Genomic DNA, 18,740 nt, shown 5'->3' on the forward strand with positions numbered 1-18,740 from the left:
CCCGGAGGACAGGCGGAGTTATCAAGCGCTGGTGGGGGCCCTGCAGAGGCGGTTTGGACAATGTTTACAGCCGGAGCTCCTGCGCAATGAGCTAAATAACCGCTGCAGAAAACCTGGGGAGCCGCTGCGTGTGTTAGCCAATGACATTGAAAGCTTATCACGGAGGGCCTATGTACACATGCCCCCTGGAGTACAAAGCGAGCTGGCACGGGACCAGTTCATCAGAGCAATCTCCCCCAATGAGTTGCGTGTCCAAGTGCAACTACAACACCCACAGTCGTTGCAGTCGGCCTTGGAGATGGCCGTGGAGAGAGAGAATGTGTGGGGTGTAGTGGCTGAACGCGGTCAAAGAGAGGGTCCACCTGCCGTACGGTCTGCAATGCCGAGTCACTCAGAGGGAGAGAGACCAGCATGGGTGACTGAACTGATTAGAGCCGTGTCTCTACAACCAGCACACCGACCACGCCCCGGCCCCAGGCTCTGCTGGGGGTGCGGTCAGCCAGGGCACTTAGCCAGGGAGTGCCCCAAGTCAAGCGGGTCTCAGGGAAACGGTTCAGGGCTCGCATAGAGGAGGATATGCGGACCCTGACCCCAACTCCAAAACCCTATCCTCAAGTCTCGACAGCAGGAGCCCAACAGTGCACCCGGAGGCACCCGACTCCGCGTTCCCCAGAAGCAGACAACGACTCAGAACTGGAGCCTGTTGTGGCAGTGGGACGTACTGGTAAGGGAGACTCGTGCTATGTCCCCATCACTGTGGAAGGAGTGCCCTGTTTGGCGCTATTGGACACAGGGTCAACGGTAACCCTGGTTAGACCAGACATGGTCCCAAGCTGGATTCGTTTCAACGACACCACTGTTCGACTGCGCACTGTCACCGGAGAGCTGGCACCCATGAAAGGCAGAGGTCTACTGACCATATCGATGGGGGGAGCGACGGTCTGTCATCAGGTGTGGATAGCGGCCGTACAGGACCCATGTATTCTGGGTGTGGACATTTTGAGGGCCACAGGCTGCCAGTTAGACCTGCAACGATGCACAGTGAGTTTCCAAGGAGGGCCTGCTATCGCGATGATCCCCAGTCTCACCCCCGCACTGCCTCCCTCCGGACCTCCCGCACCATCAGCGAGTACCGTAGAGACTGTAGACAGCAACCCAGGCCCCCTCACTGTCTCCCCTGGGGCAACCCTCGCTTCATCTGACCACACGATGAGCTTCACAACTACGCCCCCGTCCGGGTTGGTCCAGGTGGAGGTGGATGGGACGTTGATTGCGGTGAGGGAGTTGTGGAGCAAGAACTGTGGCGACCAACACCCTCAGCAGCAGGAGCAGTTGTGGCAGCTTCTGCTAGAGTTCCGAGGCAGTTTCGCAAAGAGTGAAGACGAGGTAGGTCAAACTCATCTAGTGCAGCATGAGATTGACACAGGGGATGCACGTCCTATCAAGTGCCGCCTCCCGCTGGCCCTTTAACAGGCATGTGACGAAGCGGTCAAGAGCATGCTGCAGGCGGGTGTCATCGGGCCTTCCGACAGCCCCTGGGCAGCAGCCGTTGTCATGGTTCCAAAAAAGATACGTGGCTGGCGACTCTGCGCTGACTACAGGCCTGTAAATGGGGTAACCAGGAAAGATTCATACCCACTGCCCCGCATTGATGAGTCTTTGGACCTGGTCTCTGGGTCCTCATGGTTCTCTTCTTTGGACCTCCGCAGTGGATACTACCAGGTGCCTCTCGCCCCGGAGGCCCGGCCAAAGACTGTGTTTTGCACCGGACGGGGACTGTGGCAGTTCAAGGTCCTCAGTTTTGGACTGTGTAACGCTCCTGCCACCTTCGTCAGGTTGATGGACAAGGTATTGGAAGGAATTCCACGTCGACAATGCCTGGTTTACCTGGACGACATCCTGGTTCACGGTAACTCGTTCGAGCAAGCCCTGGCATCATTGCGGTTGGTGCTGGAAAAAATCAGAGCGGCAGGCCTAAAGCTACACCCAGAAAAGTGCCACTTCATGCAGAGAGGTTTCCTTCTTGGGACATCGGATAGGCAGGGAGGGCATTGGCACAATGCAGGAGAAGGTGCAGGCAGTCGCCGACTGGCCCACCCCCACCAACCAAAAACAGTTGAAGAGTTTTTTGGGCCTGGCCTCGTACTACAGGAGGTTCGTACGAGGGTTTGCGTGTACTGCTGCGCCCCTGTTTCAATTGTTGCAGAAGGACAGCAACTTTGCCTGGACAGAGCAGTGCCAAACGGCGTTCAGCAGCCTTCGGCAAGCCCTGATTGAGGCGCCGGTGCTAGCCCCAGCCGACCCTAGCCTACCTTTCATGCTGGACACGGACGCTAGCGGATCAGGCGTCGGGGGAGTACTTTCTCAGGCAAGACCCGAAGGAGAGAGAGTGGTGGGGTACTTCAGCCGGGCGTTCAGCAAGGCTGAGCGGCGCTACTGCGTTACCCGCAGAGAGCTCTTGGCAGTGGTGTTGTCAATCAGGCACTTCAAGTACTATCTGTGTGGCCAGACATTCACTGTGAGGACGGACCACTCTGCTCTGCAGTGGCTCATGACCTTCAAGGAGCCGGAGGGGCAGGTGGCCAGGTGGTTGGAGCAGCTGCAGGCTTTTGACTTCATCGTGGAGCACCGGGCTGGGACGCGCCACACGAATGCCGACGCTCTCTCCCGAAGGCCATGTGCCGCTACTGCGAGCGGAGAGAGACTCGTGAGAAGGAACTGCGTGAAGAGGAAGGAGACTGTGCTGCAGTTCGTCGGTTGGAGGAGTTTGTATGCCGAGAGCTGCAGACGGTGGACTTGGCAGAGTGGAAACAACACCAAGAACAGGATGCAGACCTACAGCCGGCACTACGGTGGTTGGAGGCACAGCGGAGGCCACCGTGGGAAGAGGTGGCCGTGTTCTCCAAAGCAACCAAAGGTCTGTGGTCTCAGTTCGGTCTCTGCGCCTGTCTCAGGGCGTGCTGCAGCGGGCATGGAAGGAGCCAGCAACGGGAGAGGAAAAGTGGCAGATGGTGGTCCCCAAGGACTTACGGGATGCGGTGCTTGAAGCCATGCATGGAGCTGCAGGTTCTGGACATTTTGGGGTTTCTAAAACACTGCGGTGTCTCCGGAAGGGCTTCTACTGGGGCCAGTGCAGGAGGGACGTGGAAGACTTTTTCCGCCGTTGTGACCCCTGTATGGCACGGAAAGGTCCCCCAGGTCGCTCTCACGCTCCACTGCAGCAGTTTCCAGTTGGGGCACCGATGGAAAGGGTGGCCGTGGATGTGGTGGGTCCGCTGCCGTGCTCAGATGGAGGAAATCGGTATGTTCTCACCGCCATAGACTACTTCACAAAATGGCCAGAGGCGTATGCTATCCCAGACCAGGAGGCAGAGACGGTCGTAGAAGCCCTGGTTGGAAGCATGTTCAGCCGGTTCGGAGTACCGGAGACCATTCACAGTGACCAAGGGAGGAACTTTGAGTCGCGGGTGTTTGCGGCCATGTGCGAACACCTGGGCATGCACAAGACACGCACCTCCCCCCTGCGTCCTCAGTGACGGGTTGGTGGAAAGATTCCATCGCACCATGGGCCAGCAGCTTGCCATCCTCACTTCGCAACACCAGCGCGATTGGGACAAGCATTTGCCTTTGGTGCTCATGGCATGTCGCTCTGCAGTTCAAGAGACCTCATCCTGTACACCTGCGCTGCTCATGCTGGGGAGAGAACTCCGCACCCCAGCAGAATTGGCTTTTGGACGGCCCCCTGATTCCCCAGACACCCCCCCAGGGCCTGAGTACGCCAGGAGACTGCAGGACCGCCTTGAAGTGGCCCATGCTTTTGCTCGAAAACAGCAACTGAGTGCAGGTGTGAGACAAAAACGCAACTACGACGTGAGAGAAAAAGGAAGGCACTTTCAGGCTGGAGAACTGGTTTGGGTCTACAACCCTGTGCGCAAGAAGGGCCGGTGTCCAAAACTCGACAGTCAATGGGTCGGTCCATGCAGAGTGTTGGAGAGGGTGGGAGAGGTCGTTTACAGGCTACAGCTACCTCCTAAGGGAAGGAGAGTGGTGCTTCATCGGGACCGACTCGCCCCGTACAGAGGGGTTGCTTCGCCAGTGGCACGGGGAACCCCTCCTCAGCCTCCCCTCCCTGCTCACTCCCTGGCCAGCTCTCCGGGTTTGACGGCCCCCTCTGACCCCACTGGTCCAGTAGACACAGCCCCACAAGCGGCTCAGCCGCGAAGACAGAGAAGGCCCCCGGGCCGGTTCAGAGACTTTGTGGTTTCTTAGGGGAGGAGAAATAAGTTAAAGTGAGACCGTAGCTTCCAGAAAGGGCAAGAATGCACCCTGGTCTCACTGGAAGTGATGGTAGTCCACCCTGATCTTCTTTAAAAAAAAGGAAAAGTTCTTATTGTTTTCCCATTATTTTGGAGATGTATTGTTACTAATGTTGTTCCTCCTGTTACTAATGTTGTTCCTGCTGTCGCTTATGTTGTTCCTCCTGTTGTCAATGGTGTTCCTTGGGGGCAAGGAACTTTGTAAGGGGAGGGTAATGTAGCGACCCTGTGAAGTGGCTGTCAAGCAGTGTGGCACCGTGCGTGCTGGTCGAGGGGGCGGGCCTGTGATTGGCGGAGTAGAGGGGAGGCGGGGTTAACCTGTTGGGAAACGGGAAGTTAAGGTTGGTTGACGGAGAACTGTGGTTGTTGACGTTGGAGCTGCGGAGCTGAGAGAAGCACGCTGTCGGTGGATGCACAATAAAGAAGGAGTCATAACGTCGTCCCGTCTCCGTGTCATTAGTCCATAACGTCGGAGACGTTACAATATCTACCATATCTACATTTTTTTATTTTGAAATGTTCACCGAAAAACAGCACGATATTACCATACATCCATGGACGGATGGCTGAGAAAGAAAAAGTACATAATCATTAGTGTACACTAACAGTAGTCATAGTTTACAATTACAGTGTTGTTTGTTAAAAGTTGTATTCTATTATAAATATATATATATATATAATTTCCACTGAAGAACGTGCAGTTGTCCATCTAAAAGGAATTAACATTGTTGATGTGTCATAACTTATTTTTCCTGATTTCAGTTTAGCGTATTTTGAATATTCACCAGGTAATCATGTCTCCGTTAACGCCAGCTTGACGAATTTACTATACTGCAGTTCCCTACTTTGGCCGCTGGAGGGCACTAAATACGAATTTGTTCACAATTATGAGGAATAAAGAGCGGCAAACCACTCTCAAAAATGTTTTGTTTATTTCACAGGCCTACCTGTCTGAGTTAGTTTTCACTGTTTGTTGTGTTATAGGAAAAACTGAGATTTCTTTTTTTTAAAGGTCTTCAGGTTAACACTCACTCACACAAAGTCACCTGACATCATGAAGTTGTCTTCATGCTTTCTTTCTGCTGATCAAGTTCTCAGATTGTCATTGCTAAATATGTCCTGTAATCATTGTATTTTGTTGTAAGTGAATCAAAACCTGCAATATTAAGATAATATATGACAATTATAAATACTGTATGTAATTAACTTTAGTTTTGAGTGAATATGCCAAGTCTGTAGGCTCTATAGTATTTTCTAACTTGGACAGATTATCGTACTTTTGTACTCATCATCTCATTAGAATGATTTCTAAAGTAAGTGTGTGAGTGACAGAATATTTTCTAAAATCCATTGATTTTTAACAAGGAAACACACATGAGACAGGGGAAGGGAAAGGAGAAAGAACACCATTCACACTACTTAAACAATATATATATATATATATACACTACCGTTCAAAAGTTTGGGATCACCCAGACAATTTCGTGTTTTCCATGAAAACTCACACTTTTATTTATCAAATGAGTTGCAAAATGTATAGAAAATACGAATTTTCACATGAAAGTTCTTTTTTTCTGGCCATTTTGAGAGTCTTATCGAACCCACAAATGTGATGCTCCAGATAATCAACTAGCTCAAAGGAAGGCCAGTTTTATAGCTTCTCTCATCAGCAAAACAGTTTTCAGCTGTGCTAACATAATTGCACAAGGGTTTTCTAATCAGACATTAGTCTTCTCAGGCGATTAGCAAACACAATGTACCATTAGAACACTGGAGTGATAGTTGCTGGAAATGGGCCTCTATACACCTATGGAGATATTTCATTAGAAACCAGACCTTTCCACCTAGAATAGTCATTTACCACATTAACAATGTATAGAGTGTATTTCTGATTGATTTAATGTTATCTTCATTGAAAAAAACAATGCTTTTCTTTGAAAAATAAGGACATTTCTAAGTGATCCCAAACGACTCCGGGATGCTGGCCTTCTAGGCAGAGTGGCAAAGAAAGAGCCATATCTGAGACTGGCCAATAAAAAGAAAAGATTGGTATGGGCAAAAGAACACAGGCATTGGACAGAGGAAGATTGGAAAAAGGTGTTATGGACAGATGAATCCAAGTTTGAGGTGTTTGGATCACACAGAAGAACATTTGTGAGACGCAGAACAGGTGAAAAGATGCTGGAAGAGTGCCTGACACCATCTGTCAAGCATGGTGGAGGTCATGTGATGGTCTGGGGCTGCTTTGGTGCTGGTAAAGTGGGAGATTTGTACCAGGTAAAAGGGATTTTAAATAAGGAAGGCTATCACTCCATTTTGCAACGCCATGCCATACCCTGTGGGCAGCGCTTGATTGGAGCCAATTTCCTCCTCCAACAGGACAATGACGCAACGCACACCTCCAAATTGTGCAAGAACTATTTAGGGAAGAAGCAGGCAGCTGGTCTGCTGTCTGTAATGGAGTAGCCAGCACAGTCACCAGATCTCAACCCCATTGAGCTGTTGTGGGAGCAGCTTGACCGTATGGTCTGCAAGAAGTGCCCATCAAGCCAATCCAACTTGTGGCAGGTGCTTCAGGAAGCGTGGGGTGACATTTCAACAGATTACCTCAACAAATTAACAGCTAGAATGCCAAAGGTCTGCAATGCTGTAATTGCTGCAAAAGGAGCATTCTTTGGCGAAAGCAAAGTTTGAAGAAAAAAATGAATACTTCAAATACAAATCATTATTTCTAACCTTGTTAATGTCTTGACTATATTTTCTATACATTTTGCAACTCATTTGATAAATAAAAGTGTGAGTTTTCATGGAAAACACGAAATTGTCTGGGTGATCCCAAACTTTTGAACGGTAGTGTATATATATATATAATAGAATACAACTTTTAACAAATAACACTAATTGTAAACTATGACTACTGTTAGTGTACACTAATGATTATGTACTTTTTCTTTCTCAGCCATCCGTCCATGGATGTATGGTAATATCATGCTATGTTTTTCGGTGAACATTTCAAAATAAAAAAATGTAGATATGGTAGATATGTTACTACAGTACATTATGTTACGCTACGTTGTCAATGATAATAAACAATATATATATATATATACTTTCAGCGTAATTGTTTAACGTAATGCTGCGCTGACCGCTATTTTACGGCCACGAGAGGAACCTTTATGCCACCGGAAGTTCCCGGACCTTCATAACCGCAGCTTTTATTTTGAAACAAATGCATCTTATTCTGACACTTCCCGATGTGCGTGACTGTTTTAGAGTGAATGGCTCTTCCCCAGCGCGCCTGACAGAGTGCGTTCTTTCAAACACTTTCGCCCTTCTTCTGGTGAATGTACTTCATGAGAGAAAGTAGGGTGGCTGAAGTGATGCTAACGTTAGCTTAGCCCCGCGCTGCAGCTAACGCTATGTCTTCAGAGAGCAACGCTGCTGGAGGCGTTCAGGGGCATCTCCTGAAACTTCATGAATATCTCGCAGACGAAGACACACGATCCGCAGCTTTGAAATGCCACGATATTATCGGTGACCTGGGACAAGAGTGCATGCTCACACCAACCGACAACGAACTTGGTAAGACAATAAAGTCCATCAACTCCTTTCGTTATGAGAGCGCCGTGAATCCGCGCCAGACTCCCAATAACAATCTGGCAATTTAATATTGACGATGGTTCTAAGAACTGCAGTCAAGCCAGCCGCCACTTCGAAAAACACAGTCAAGCCAGCCCGCACGATTTTTTTTTTACGTATATATATATACCAGACATTTACGGTACGAGCAAGCTGTCTTCAAAATCAAAATAAAACTGAACTGATGTGAACGAACGAAACACGCCACGCATATATTATAATAGATTAGATTAAATAAAATGAAAAAAAAAATGAAAAATCATGAATGGTGACATTAAATAAAATAAAGTAATTATTATTCCAATATTTATTTATTATTTTTTAAATTTCAAAAAAAAAAAAAAAAAAAAAAAATCATTGTCACATTGGTGTCTAATTTCAGAATAATTTTTAACACAACAATGGTAGTTAATTTAAAAAATACTTTCTTGATTTTCACTAGAGAGTAGTACCATGTCATCCAATCAGAGAAACAAGACGTTTGATTTCTTGATTTCTAAATGAAAAAAAAAAATATAAATAATATATTATATATTTTATTTTCTATTTGATTGATCTTTGGAAAAAAAAAAATAACAAAAAAAAAACTGCAGTCTGACCTTGTTGATGACCATGACTATCCCATGATTATTTATTGATATATTATTGTATATTTTTTTTATAATAAATAAATAAGTTTAAATATAAATATTATTATTAATTTTTTATTTTATTTTTTTTTTTTTTTTTTAAAAAAAAAAAAAAAACTTTTGAAAAAAAAGTCTGGAACAGACCTTGATTAGTCCATGATTAGGTATGATGATTTTTTCGATGATTTATTTATTATTCAAGTTAATAATAATTATTATTATCAATATTATATGAATATTATTTATTTTTATTTTGGCAAAATTTTGATTTTATTTTAAAAAAAAATCTGAAATCTCTTGAAAAAACTACCATCTCCATAAGGTCTGCCAGTCTGCTGGGATTATTATTATTAGAATTTCATTTTTTCAATAGAAAGAAACAAATATTATTATAAAATTAATATTATTAATATTATTAATTTTATTTTATTTTAATTTAAAACAAAAAAGGTAAAATTTCTAAAAAAAAAAGGTTATTACGAGATTGTATGTTAGTTTTGATTGAATTAGTAGTTTTGTTTCATTTTGAATTTGAATAGTTAAAGTATTTAAATTAATTTAGTATAAAATTGAAATATTTTTATTTTATTTAAATTTTTTTTTAACTTTTCAAAAAATTTTTTAGTCTCATTAGTCAAGGTACACTGCAGTGCAGTTATTGTCCATGATTATTCTCATGATGATTATTCTCATGAAGATTTTTACTGTTTCAATTTTGAGTTAGCGATATTATAACAATATTATTATTATATTTATTTTTTAAATATTTTCTTTTTTGTTAAAATAAACAAATTCATAAAAGGTACACTGCAGTGGTTTTAGGGTGATCAGGATTAGTTTTCTCAAATATTTTATTGTGCATTTCCATTATATTTTATTTATTCAAAATATTTTTTTTTTTAAAAATATTACTTTTCATTGTTTAAATATTTTATTTCTTTATCAGCTGCTTTCATCACACATTGGCTTCTTTCATTGTCAACATTGTATCATTGCTTAAATCGTCAAATTCCAAGTATTTTCATTTTTCAGAAAATTTTTAGAAAATTCAAAATTAATAAAATTATTATTTAATAATTTTAATAAATATTATTTATTTATTCATAAATAATATTCATTCAATCACATGTTATCTTGATCCATCATCAGAAAACATCGGCATGCTGAAAAAAATATCCCATCATTGTGCAAAATAAACTAAATGCTTATAATAAATTAAAAAATGTAATATTAAATCTATATTTCACATAAAAGGCTCATCTAATATTCAATAAAATTCAATAATCAAAATGTAATGCAAATATCACTGGTCAATTCATGAGTTCGGTTTCACAAAATACTCAAAATCTGTGTGCAAAAAAAATCATATATTGCCATCTGTAAAATGAAAATACAAATATAATGTTCATGGTATTTATTTGCATATTCATGTCGTGGACTGCTGGTTGTCTCAAATAATTAATCTTTCATGCTTAATATGGCCGGAATCAGGTGTCATAATGTAATGTTTTGTGTTTCAAAATCTGAAATGATTAATTTTAAAAGATCAATCGTAACTAAAGATCAAATCATGATTGTTCACTAGATTAATTTATAGAGAAAGGAAAATTTTAAAAAATATCATGTTTCTCATTGTAAAATGTTCACAAAATTTTCCCAGAGTTAGAATTAATTGGCTGGTTTCAAGTGAAAAATTTCACCTCAAGAAAGATGGATAAAATCTTAAAATAATATTGGTTTCATATATACATAATTTTTCTTTCTAATGTACAAATATTCATAATAAATTCAGTTTCATCATATTGCAATGTTGATTAATATTGGAGGTCAACAAGACTGAAGTATTTACATCAAATTCAAGAGAATTCGTTAACTTAATAAAATCCAAAAATAAATTAAAATTTATATATAATTAAATTCTCTAATAATATGAATTCAATCAAATTATGATTGAATTTCTATCTCTCATAATCAATACCTATGAAATAATTTTGTTAACAAAAATTTATTTTCATTTTTTTTTCAAGAATCATAAAGATATGAATAAAATATAAATTCTCTAGAATTCATGGAATATGCTATTGATTTCTTAACATTAATATTTGAATGATAATAAAAAAATCTCCTCTAATGAATGAAAATTCATGAAAATCTACACAGTAATATGAATAACAAATATTCATGCACCCTTTTTTTAACATCAAAATATCTAATGTATAATAATATTCACAATTATTTTAATGTTTATTCAGATCTCAATTTAATAGAATATTAATATTTTTTATAAAATATAATATCTAATATCTCATTATTCATTCATATAGCAGTGAATGAACAATTTTCAGGTTTATTCTTTTGCATCAGCAATTTCAAAATAATTCAAGAAATATCTTTAAATATTAAAATATTATTTTCATAATTCATTCAATTAAATTCATTCAAAAATATGAATCAAAATCATCAAAATATTTTCAATAAATAATAATTATTCTATCACAATCTTTCAAGAAAATTATATTCAGAAATTTGGAAAAAACAAAAGAAATATCAAATTTTAAAATATAATATTTAAATTTTTTATTTATCAAATATTGAAATATATTACAAAAATTTTTATTTCATTTCTATATTCATTTTTATTAAAATCAAGAATATATGATCATTGACAAATGACATTAACTACGCACCATTTGAATCAGATTTGTTTATTTTATTATCAAAATTTTCATTATTGATCTCAAGTTTGCTAATTTTTTTTCATTCATGAAATTATTTCCTTTTATTTTAATATTTCATTATTTTTTTTTTGAAATGTTCATCATGAAATCCATTGTGAATTTTTTCTTTCAAGTCATTTAATTTCTCATTATGAATTTTGAAATATCTGTTCATTTCTTCAATTAGTTTATTCTATCACTATATCTGTTTATTACTGTTATTTCATCATTTCATGTGTATTTATCATATGTTCATTTCAATCAGGCATCACATAAAGTTCCATTCATGGCATGAACCATAAATCATTAAAATATCATGTCATCACACGGTTTCTAAGATGATGATGAGACTTAAACACCTTGTCGGACGAGGTGCTGTTTGGATCTTTACTCAGTACTTGTCAATTCGTAATGCATACATTATTTCAGTAATTGCGCATTTACTTTTTATTTAGTTTTTTCCTTGCATCGATCACGTCATTCACGTCCTTCTAAACTCACTGTGGTGAACACAATATAAATATCACGTGACAATAAGCAAGGCGTGGAGGAGGCCACTCCCACAACTCCATTGGAAGTCTGCAATATTACAATAGTAAAAGTGTGCCAGTATTACAATACTCTACACCTTTTCCAAGGGGGGCTCAGCCTGTAGCGCTTACCATATTACATTACATTACCATATGCAAAACATAACATTTTTAATGTTGTTCTCTCGCTTTTCATTTAACTTCAATCCAACAAAATTGTTCTTCCTCATCTCTAGATTATAGTTGTTGGGTCCTTAAACTGGTCAATATAGTTTTTGTGAAGTTATATCACATTACTAACACAGTAAGGCCGCAGTAAACAAGTTGATGAAGGAGGCTTTAAAATTGCACAGATGTTTTCATGTATCAAATTGCACGATGCTGAATGTGCTGAATTTAGTTTTGGGTGATAAAAAATACTGCGCAAACAAATATTAACATTTCCTTCTGATTCCGTTTTTTTTGGTGCATATTTCGCCTTGAAGCTTTGCAGACGTCCTTATTGTTCTCAAAAGACTATGGACTGCTCAGCTTCCTCAGGAAGTCCCTGGCGTCAGAGGAGGTAGGTATCGAGGAACATCTAGGGGACAATAATGTCACGACTGAAAAGTTCTCGTGTTTTAACAGAAACATCTGTTTTCCAGTTCCGGGACACCCGAGTTGAGATCTTGGGTTTTTTGGAGAAATTCTTGGACAGGGTCTCACCAAGTGTCAAGGGTTGGGAGAAGACATACGCCACTGACATAAAAGTACGTTCCCCTTTTAGAACCAGATCAAATGTTCAGAGTTTCATTCTACAATCACTTGCTTTTCCATGTGTGCGTGACAACAGCAGGGAAAAATAAAGATCATTACACATAATGGTTCATCCATGTACTCAAAGTAAATTCAACGTCCGCCTCAAACTGATACTGACACCAAAGTAGCTTCTATATATATTATTCGTAGTAATATCTCCTAACACCTCTCGGTATAACACAAGACAACCGAGGCATACCTCGAACCAGACTTTTGTGTGTGTACATGTAATGCCACGATGGAATCATGTTGCATTTCTCTCTCCGTGCAGGACACATGCATGGTTGTGTATACGAAGGAGAAAGCAGCCAAGTGTCGGTCTCTGGTGCTGGATCTCCTCATCAAGGTTGGTTTCTCTCGGCAGCCTGTACTGTTTCTTTGTGCAACAGGTGTGCGACATGAACTGAGCGAAAGAAGAGATCCACTGTTGACACAATTCACCATTCACGTGCTCTTGCAAGAGTCTGTTTGACATATTTGTGAATATGGTGGATATGCTGGCTGGACCTTGTTCTTGCTGTGACTCCTCAGGTTCTCCAAACAACAAAAGCTTCCAGTGTGGTTGCAGAGCTTCGAGTCTGCGACATATTCAACAGGTTTTACGGCGAGCTCTGTCAGAGGAGCAAACTGCCTGATTCAGGTGAGTCGTTGTTTGATGTCTGAAGGCAACGTTTGGTTTAACGCTGGACAGGAATTCATCCAGGAAATGAACATGTAAATTACGTACATTAAACATAGAAAATAAAAACAATCTTTTGTTTTAGTCCTCGGCAAAATCTACGAGTTGCTGGGAGTTCTCGCAGAGGTTCACCCCAGTGAGATGGACAAGAACTCTGACAAACTCTTCAAGGCCTATCTAGCGGAGCTCAAGGAACAGGTACGGGAACAGGGGAAGTGGTTCTGACGGGGCCGAGTGTTTGGCTCAGCCACTTTCCTCTACAGTTATTGTATTTTAAAATGTGTGCGTGATCGGCTGTGGCTGTCAATCTTTTTGTTGCAGATGACCTCTAGAACAAAGGAGCCCAAACTTTTTGTTGTAGCTGGATGTTTGAGAGGAATCACTGCGCTTATGGTCAACTTCCCTAAAACAATGGAGGAAGGTGTGTGTGGCGGGGGTCTGTCTGTCCATCCATATGTTTTTCTTTATCTGTGTATTTACATTATTCAACAACACATGATTTTTCTATGATGGGTGCATGATCAGTGTGCGTCTCTGACTTGCAGACCCAGCAACGTCCAAGGACATTTTCCAGTATGCCCTGAAGGCCGTCAGCCCGCAGGTAATCCCCGTCTAACGTGTCGAGTCGGGTGTTACGGCTCAATAATTTTTTGGTGAAACTAGCGTCGTAGCGTGCAGCCAAACCTGTCACTGTAGGTGGTAAACATGACATCCAGATTGAAACATATTTTTTTTTTAAATACTTTTTTCTGTAGCACATGTTTTTTTGTGCATAATGTGTCTTGGCACGCTGCATTCCTTTGTGATTGCTTTTTACATTAAAATGTGTGGCTCTGTAGCATGACGGTTTTCTTTGTTGTAGATGTCGATGACGCGCTACGCTGTCACATTCGGTAAGTCCCGCCATTTCTACAGCGACATGAAGACCAAAGTCCCCGAGAACTCATACGTCTCTGACTCTGTCTCTTGAACAGCCGGCCTCAGACTCCTCGCCAAACATGCGTCCCAGTTCAGCAGCTGCCTCATGGACCACTACGGAGATTTGTTCGAGGTCATGTCGAAGCTCTGTGGACATGGCAACGCTGAGATGAAGAAGACGAGTTACTACGCACTTGAGGCCTTCCTCAAACAGGTAAACACTCTGAGGCTTTTTTCCACATAGGCGCAGAAGACATGTAGCAGGTTAACAGGTGAGCAGCGCCATGACGAGACACTCCATGAGGAGACACTCTATGACGAGACACTCCATGAGGAGACACTCCATGAGGAGACACTCCATGATGAGACACTCCATGATGAGACACTCCATGAGGAGACACTCCATGAGACACTCCATGAGGAGACACTCCATGATGAGACACTCCATGATGAGACACTCCATGAGGAGACACTCCATGAGGAGACACTCCATGACGAGACACTCCATGAGGAGACACTCCATGATGAGACACTCCATGAGGAGACACTCCATGATGAGACACTCCATGAGGAGACACTCCATGAGGAGACACTCCATGAGGAGACACTCCATGATGAGACACTCCATGAGGAGACACTCCATGACGAGACACCCCATGAGGAGACACTCCATGACGAGACACTCCATGATGATATTCTAACATCTCTGCTGAGCATTCATGTTATTTTGTTGTTGTTATTCCAAGGTTGCATTGCTGGTAGCAGACAATATTGAGGAGCACAAAAGCAAGTTGAAGTTCTTCATGCAGAAGTTCTGCAGCATCATTAGAACCATGGACTCGACGCACAAGGAGCTTTCCATCGCTATACGGGGATATGGATTCTTTGCCACCGTACGTTCATTGCCTTGTTTGCCTTTAATACCGCTGGAGAAGCCCAAAACCTATTTGACAAACGTTGCTGCTCGTGCTGTTGTGATCCATATTTCCTTCACTTGCTTCTTTCTAGTATTCTGCATTCCCATTGTGTTCCTGTGTCTTAATACAACATACCAACAAAATATATAATATCTTTTCTGTAGCCATGCAAGAAAGTTTGCCCACAAGACGTGGACTTGATGTACACCGAGCTGATTCAGCGCTGTAAGCAGATGTATCTGACCGAGTCCGATGGGGAGGACGACAGCTTCTACCAGCTGCCCAGCTTCCTGGACGCCATAGCCAGTGTTCTGATTCACCTGGACAAGGTAACAAAGTCACGTTCCTTGTCGTTGACCTGGACCAAATGTTGACGACAACAATGTGAATCAAACTGAGAATCAGCGATTTTAATCTATATGTGCACCTGCCTCTATGCGCACCATTGTGTCCTGCAGGAGAAAGAAAGACTAATTTACCCTCTCACAGCTAGTTTACACTTCTTTTTTTCCCCTGGTCTCAGATTCCAGAGGTGTATACACCGCTGCTGGAGCGTCTCCTCGTGGTGCAGATCGACAGCTTCCCGCAGTACAGCGAGAAAATGCAGGTTGTTTGTTGCAGGTCCATCCTGAAGGTGCTGGTGGCCATGGCCTCCAAAGGACCGGTCCTTTTGGGATTCATTAGCTCTGTGGGTAGGTCGCCCATGAGCACATTGCACCTAAAGACCACAACGATATTTTGAATTAAAACACTTCCCTTTACCAGGTACCAGTTTGACACTGATGTGTTCATCATTCAATAGTTGATCCAGTGCAGAAATGAGAGAGTAGGCTGTAATTGTGGTAAAGGGCCCCGAAAATACAGTAAATATATTTTCGGGGCCCTTTAATATGATATCTGTGATGAGATTGCACATAACATCTGCTCAAACTTTCACCTTTGCTCTTTTCTTCCAGTGCACCAGGGCCTGATTCGTGTCTGTTCAAAACCCATCATGCTTTCTGAGGTCAGGCGCCGTTTTATTTACAGTTTAATTCCTTTTCCTTGAATCAAAAATGTCATTTTTTTACTGTACTGGTACAAACTATATGAATATATTTTTTCCCCCTCAGGACAACGACAGCGGGCTTTCCCAAGTTCACACTGGAAAATGGAAAGTTCCATCCAGTCAGAACTACCTCGCCCTGTTTAAAAGTCTTCTAGACTGCCATCTGCTGAAGGTACATATGTCATTTTAAAAAAAAAATCTTATTATTAATTTTAGCAGTTTTATTTGGGACGGCCTGTTATTTATCTTGCATAACATTTGCATCCCTTTTGAAGACGGTAGTTGTTAGAGACATATATATATTTACAAATCATGTTATTTGATTTATTCGTATCATCTAAAGACATCCCTTTGCCAAATAAATGGATGGGAATATTTTATATTAAGCTGATGAGGATCAGCTGGAATAAGAGGAAGGGGCGGGACCGAGTCTCTGGTTTTATTTTCTTTATCTAGAACGAGACATCGGGACAGTCTTGGACCTCACGTTAGAGCTTTCGTTAAAACTCAAGTTTGACTTATGATTTGTTAAGTTCGATAAAAGTGAAAATATATCGACAAAATGATCGAAATGGAATCAACGTCGACAGAGTTATTATTGGAGCCTTTTAATGAGTGAGTCAAGAAACGGAGTCCCGTAACGTGGCTCAGGAACAAGGAACAGGCCACCACAGTAGTTCTACCTTTTATAAATACTATCAATAAGTCTATATTCAGATTATTATGCATCATCTACTGTACTGCTGTAAACTACTTTAAGTGCTTCTCGTTGCATAATTAAACTTTTTCATAAGTACATTCAGCATGTAGAGTTTTGAATCACAAATATTGAGGTACATTGTGTCCTGAGATGGGTTTATGGACCAGCAGTATGCTGCAGGGGAGATGGTGTCATGGTTCACAATAAGCAGCGCGTATATTTGTATGACCGTGTTATGTTTGTGCCGTCCTCTGCAGGATTCAGGATTTTTGGATGGAGCTTTTGAAAGTCAGAACGCCTCCCTCGTATCTTTCAGCCGTCTGCTTTACGACGAGTTGGTGAAATCAATTCTCAAAATATTGGAAAAGTTGGACTTGTCCGTGCAGAAAGTGACAACGGGAGAGGAGGTGAGGTCTCACTCTCAGGTCCCACTTCGATGTACTTCATTGACATTCATAAAACGTTGTAGACAAGTGAACTTGAATGGGCCTGTGTATGAGAGATGCTGATATTGTTTCAGTCAACTTGATTGTGTCCCCTGTTGATGGCATTCAAATTGATAACGCTTTTGCACACTTGCTGTTGGCGGTATCGGTTAAACATAAAACCCGTCCGTGTCTATCAGGCTCCGGATGATGCGGCCCATGTCCTGCCGTCCTCTGACCCCACAGCTCATCTGCTGCCCAATAAGATCAAAGACTTCACTGCTTTCATCAACCTGGTGGACTTCTGCAGGTATTGGAGTCAACGTACATGGGAGCCTTTTAAAAATGGCAAAGTTAACAGTGAAACAAGCAGACACCGTTTATTGTTATTACATATAAAGGCACTTTACATTACCTTCTTTAAAGTGCTATACAAACAAAATGTAATATTATTAATAAGATTAATAAATTGAACATACTGTGTATTTTACCACATTTTCAATGTCGGTCTCACACTGTTTTCCTATTTTTGCAGCGAATTGTTGCTGACTAAACACCTGGACTATTTCCAGTCCTGGATGTATCCCTTGAGCCATGAACTTATCCTCCACTCCATACGAAATCCACTTGTCAGTGGCTTTTACAAGCTGCTCTCTGTCACCATGAACATTGCCAAGAGAATCAAGTACTACCAGGTAATATTCCCGACACCATTCGTTGTTTTTACCTTGTCGGGGCACGATTTATATTGCTTGTGTGTTTACAACGTGTGTGACATTTCTCCTGTTTCTCTGTTTCCGATCAGGGAGTTGGCCCGAGAAGCTCCATGTCACCCCAGAGTGACACGGTGAAGAGCGCTTGTTTCGCTCTCTTCTCTAAGTTTGGAAAAGAGGTAGCTTCTCTCGACAATATCTCCTGGGAATGTTATCAACTCCCGAAGCACCTTGGTAGGCGGGGCATGTGAATGACGTGTGGTTTCCTTCCAGGTGTGTGTGAGAATGAAGCAGTACAAAGATGAGCTGCTGGCCTCCTGCTTGACCTTCGTCCTCTCGCTGCAGCACAACATCGTAGCTCTGGACATCAAGGCCTACTGCCCTGCTCTCGAGGTGGGATCCTTTAACTTGTTCCGTTGGGTTTGTGTGACCTAGATAAGGATGGATGAGCACCGCTTCAAACAGAAGTACAGGAGGCGCTTTAGTGCAGTAATTCACAATTACCAGGCCATAAATGGAAGAATTGTAGCTCATGTACTTTGATGAAATAGAAATGACATAAAATGGAAACCAATGGTTGAAATAGATAGCTGAAAGTCGTGGATTAATAGCCACTTCAAGTGGTAGTGCAAGGGCAAACTTAGCTAAAATATAACTTACACTATTAAATCCATATTCAGATGAATTAAAATGAATGTATTTGGAACATGA

General features: G+C 41.6%; 1 protein-coding gene across 1 annotated transcript in view; it reads left to right on the forward strand.

The window, feature by feature from the left end:
* Positions 1-7,631: 7,631 nt before the first annotated feature.
* Positions 7,632-18,740, forward strand: part of LOC130206059 (DNA-dependent protein kinase catalytic subunit-like) — a 35,529-nt gene continuing 24,420 nt past the window's right edge. Inside the window, exons 1-20 of the mRNA XM_056433774.1 lie at positions 7,632-7,898; positions 12,317-12,393; positions 12,476-12,580; positions 12,901-12,975; positions 13,161-13,269; positions 13,394-13,506; positions 13,630-13,729; positions 13,854-13,909; positions 14,171-14,201; positions 14,283-14,440; positions 14,973-15,119; positions 15,308-15,472; positions 15,667-15,835; positions 16,100-16,149; positions 16,256-16,363; positions 17,149-17,298; positions 17,517-17,626; positions 17,852-18,011; positions 18,122-18,208; positions 18,303-18,422. Coding sequence (XP_056289749.1) covers positions 7,736-7,898; positions 12,317-12,393; positions 12,476-12,580; positions 12,901-12,975; positions 13,161-13,269; positions 13,394-13,506; positions 13,630-13,729; positions 13,854-13,909; positions 14,171-14,201; positions 14,283-14,440; positions 14,973-15,119; positions 15,308-15,472; positions 15,667-15,835; positions 16,100-16,149; positions 16,256-16,363; positions 17,149-17,298; positions 17,517-17,626; positions 17,852-18,011; positions 18,122-18,208; positions 18,303-18,422 — 2,253 coding nt within the window. The 5' untranslated portion in view covers positions 7,632-7,735. The remainder of the gene's footprint in view (positions 7,899-12,316; positions 12,394-12,475; positions 12,581-12,900; positions 12,976-13,160; positions 13,270-13,393; positions 13,507-13,629; positions 13,730-13,853; positions 13,910-14,170; positions 14,202-14,282; positions 14,441-14,972; positions 15,120-15,307; positions 15,473-15,666; positions 15,836-16,099; positions 16,150-16,255; positions 16,364-17,148; positions 17,299-17,516; positions 17,627-17,851; positions 18,012-18,121; positions 18,209-18,302; positions 18,423-18,740) is intronic.

The sequence above is a fragment of the Pseudoliparis swirei genome, chromosome 16 (assembly GCF_029220125.1).
Source record: "Pseudoliparis swirei isolate HS2019 ecotype Mariana Trench chromosome 16, NWPU_hadal_v1, whole genome shotgun sequence".
In the NCBI taxonomy this organism is placed as follows: Eukaryota; Metazoa; Chordata; class Actinopteri; order Perciformes; family Liparidae; genus Pseudoliparis; species Pseudoliparis swirei.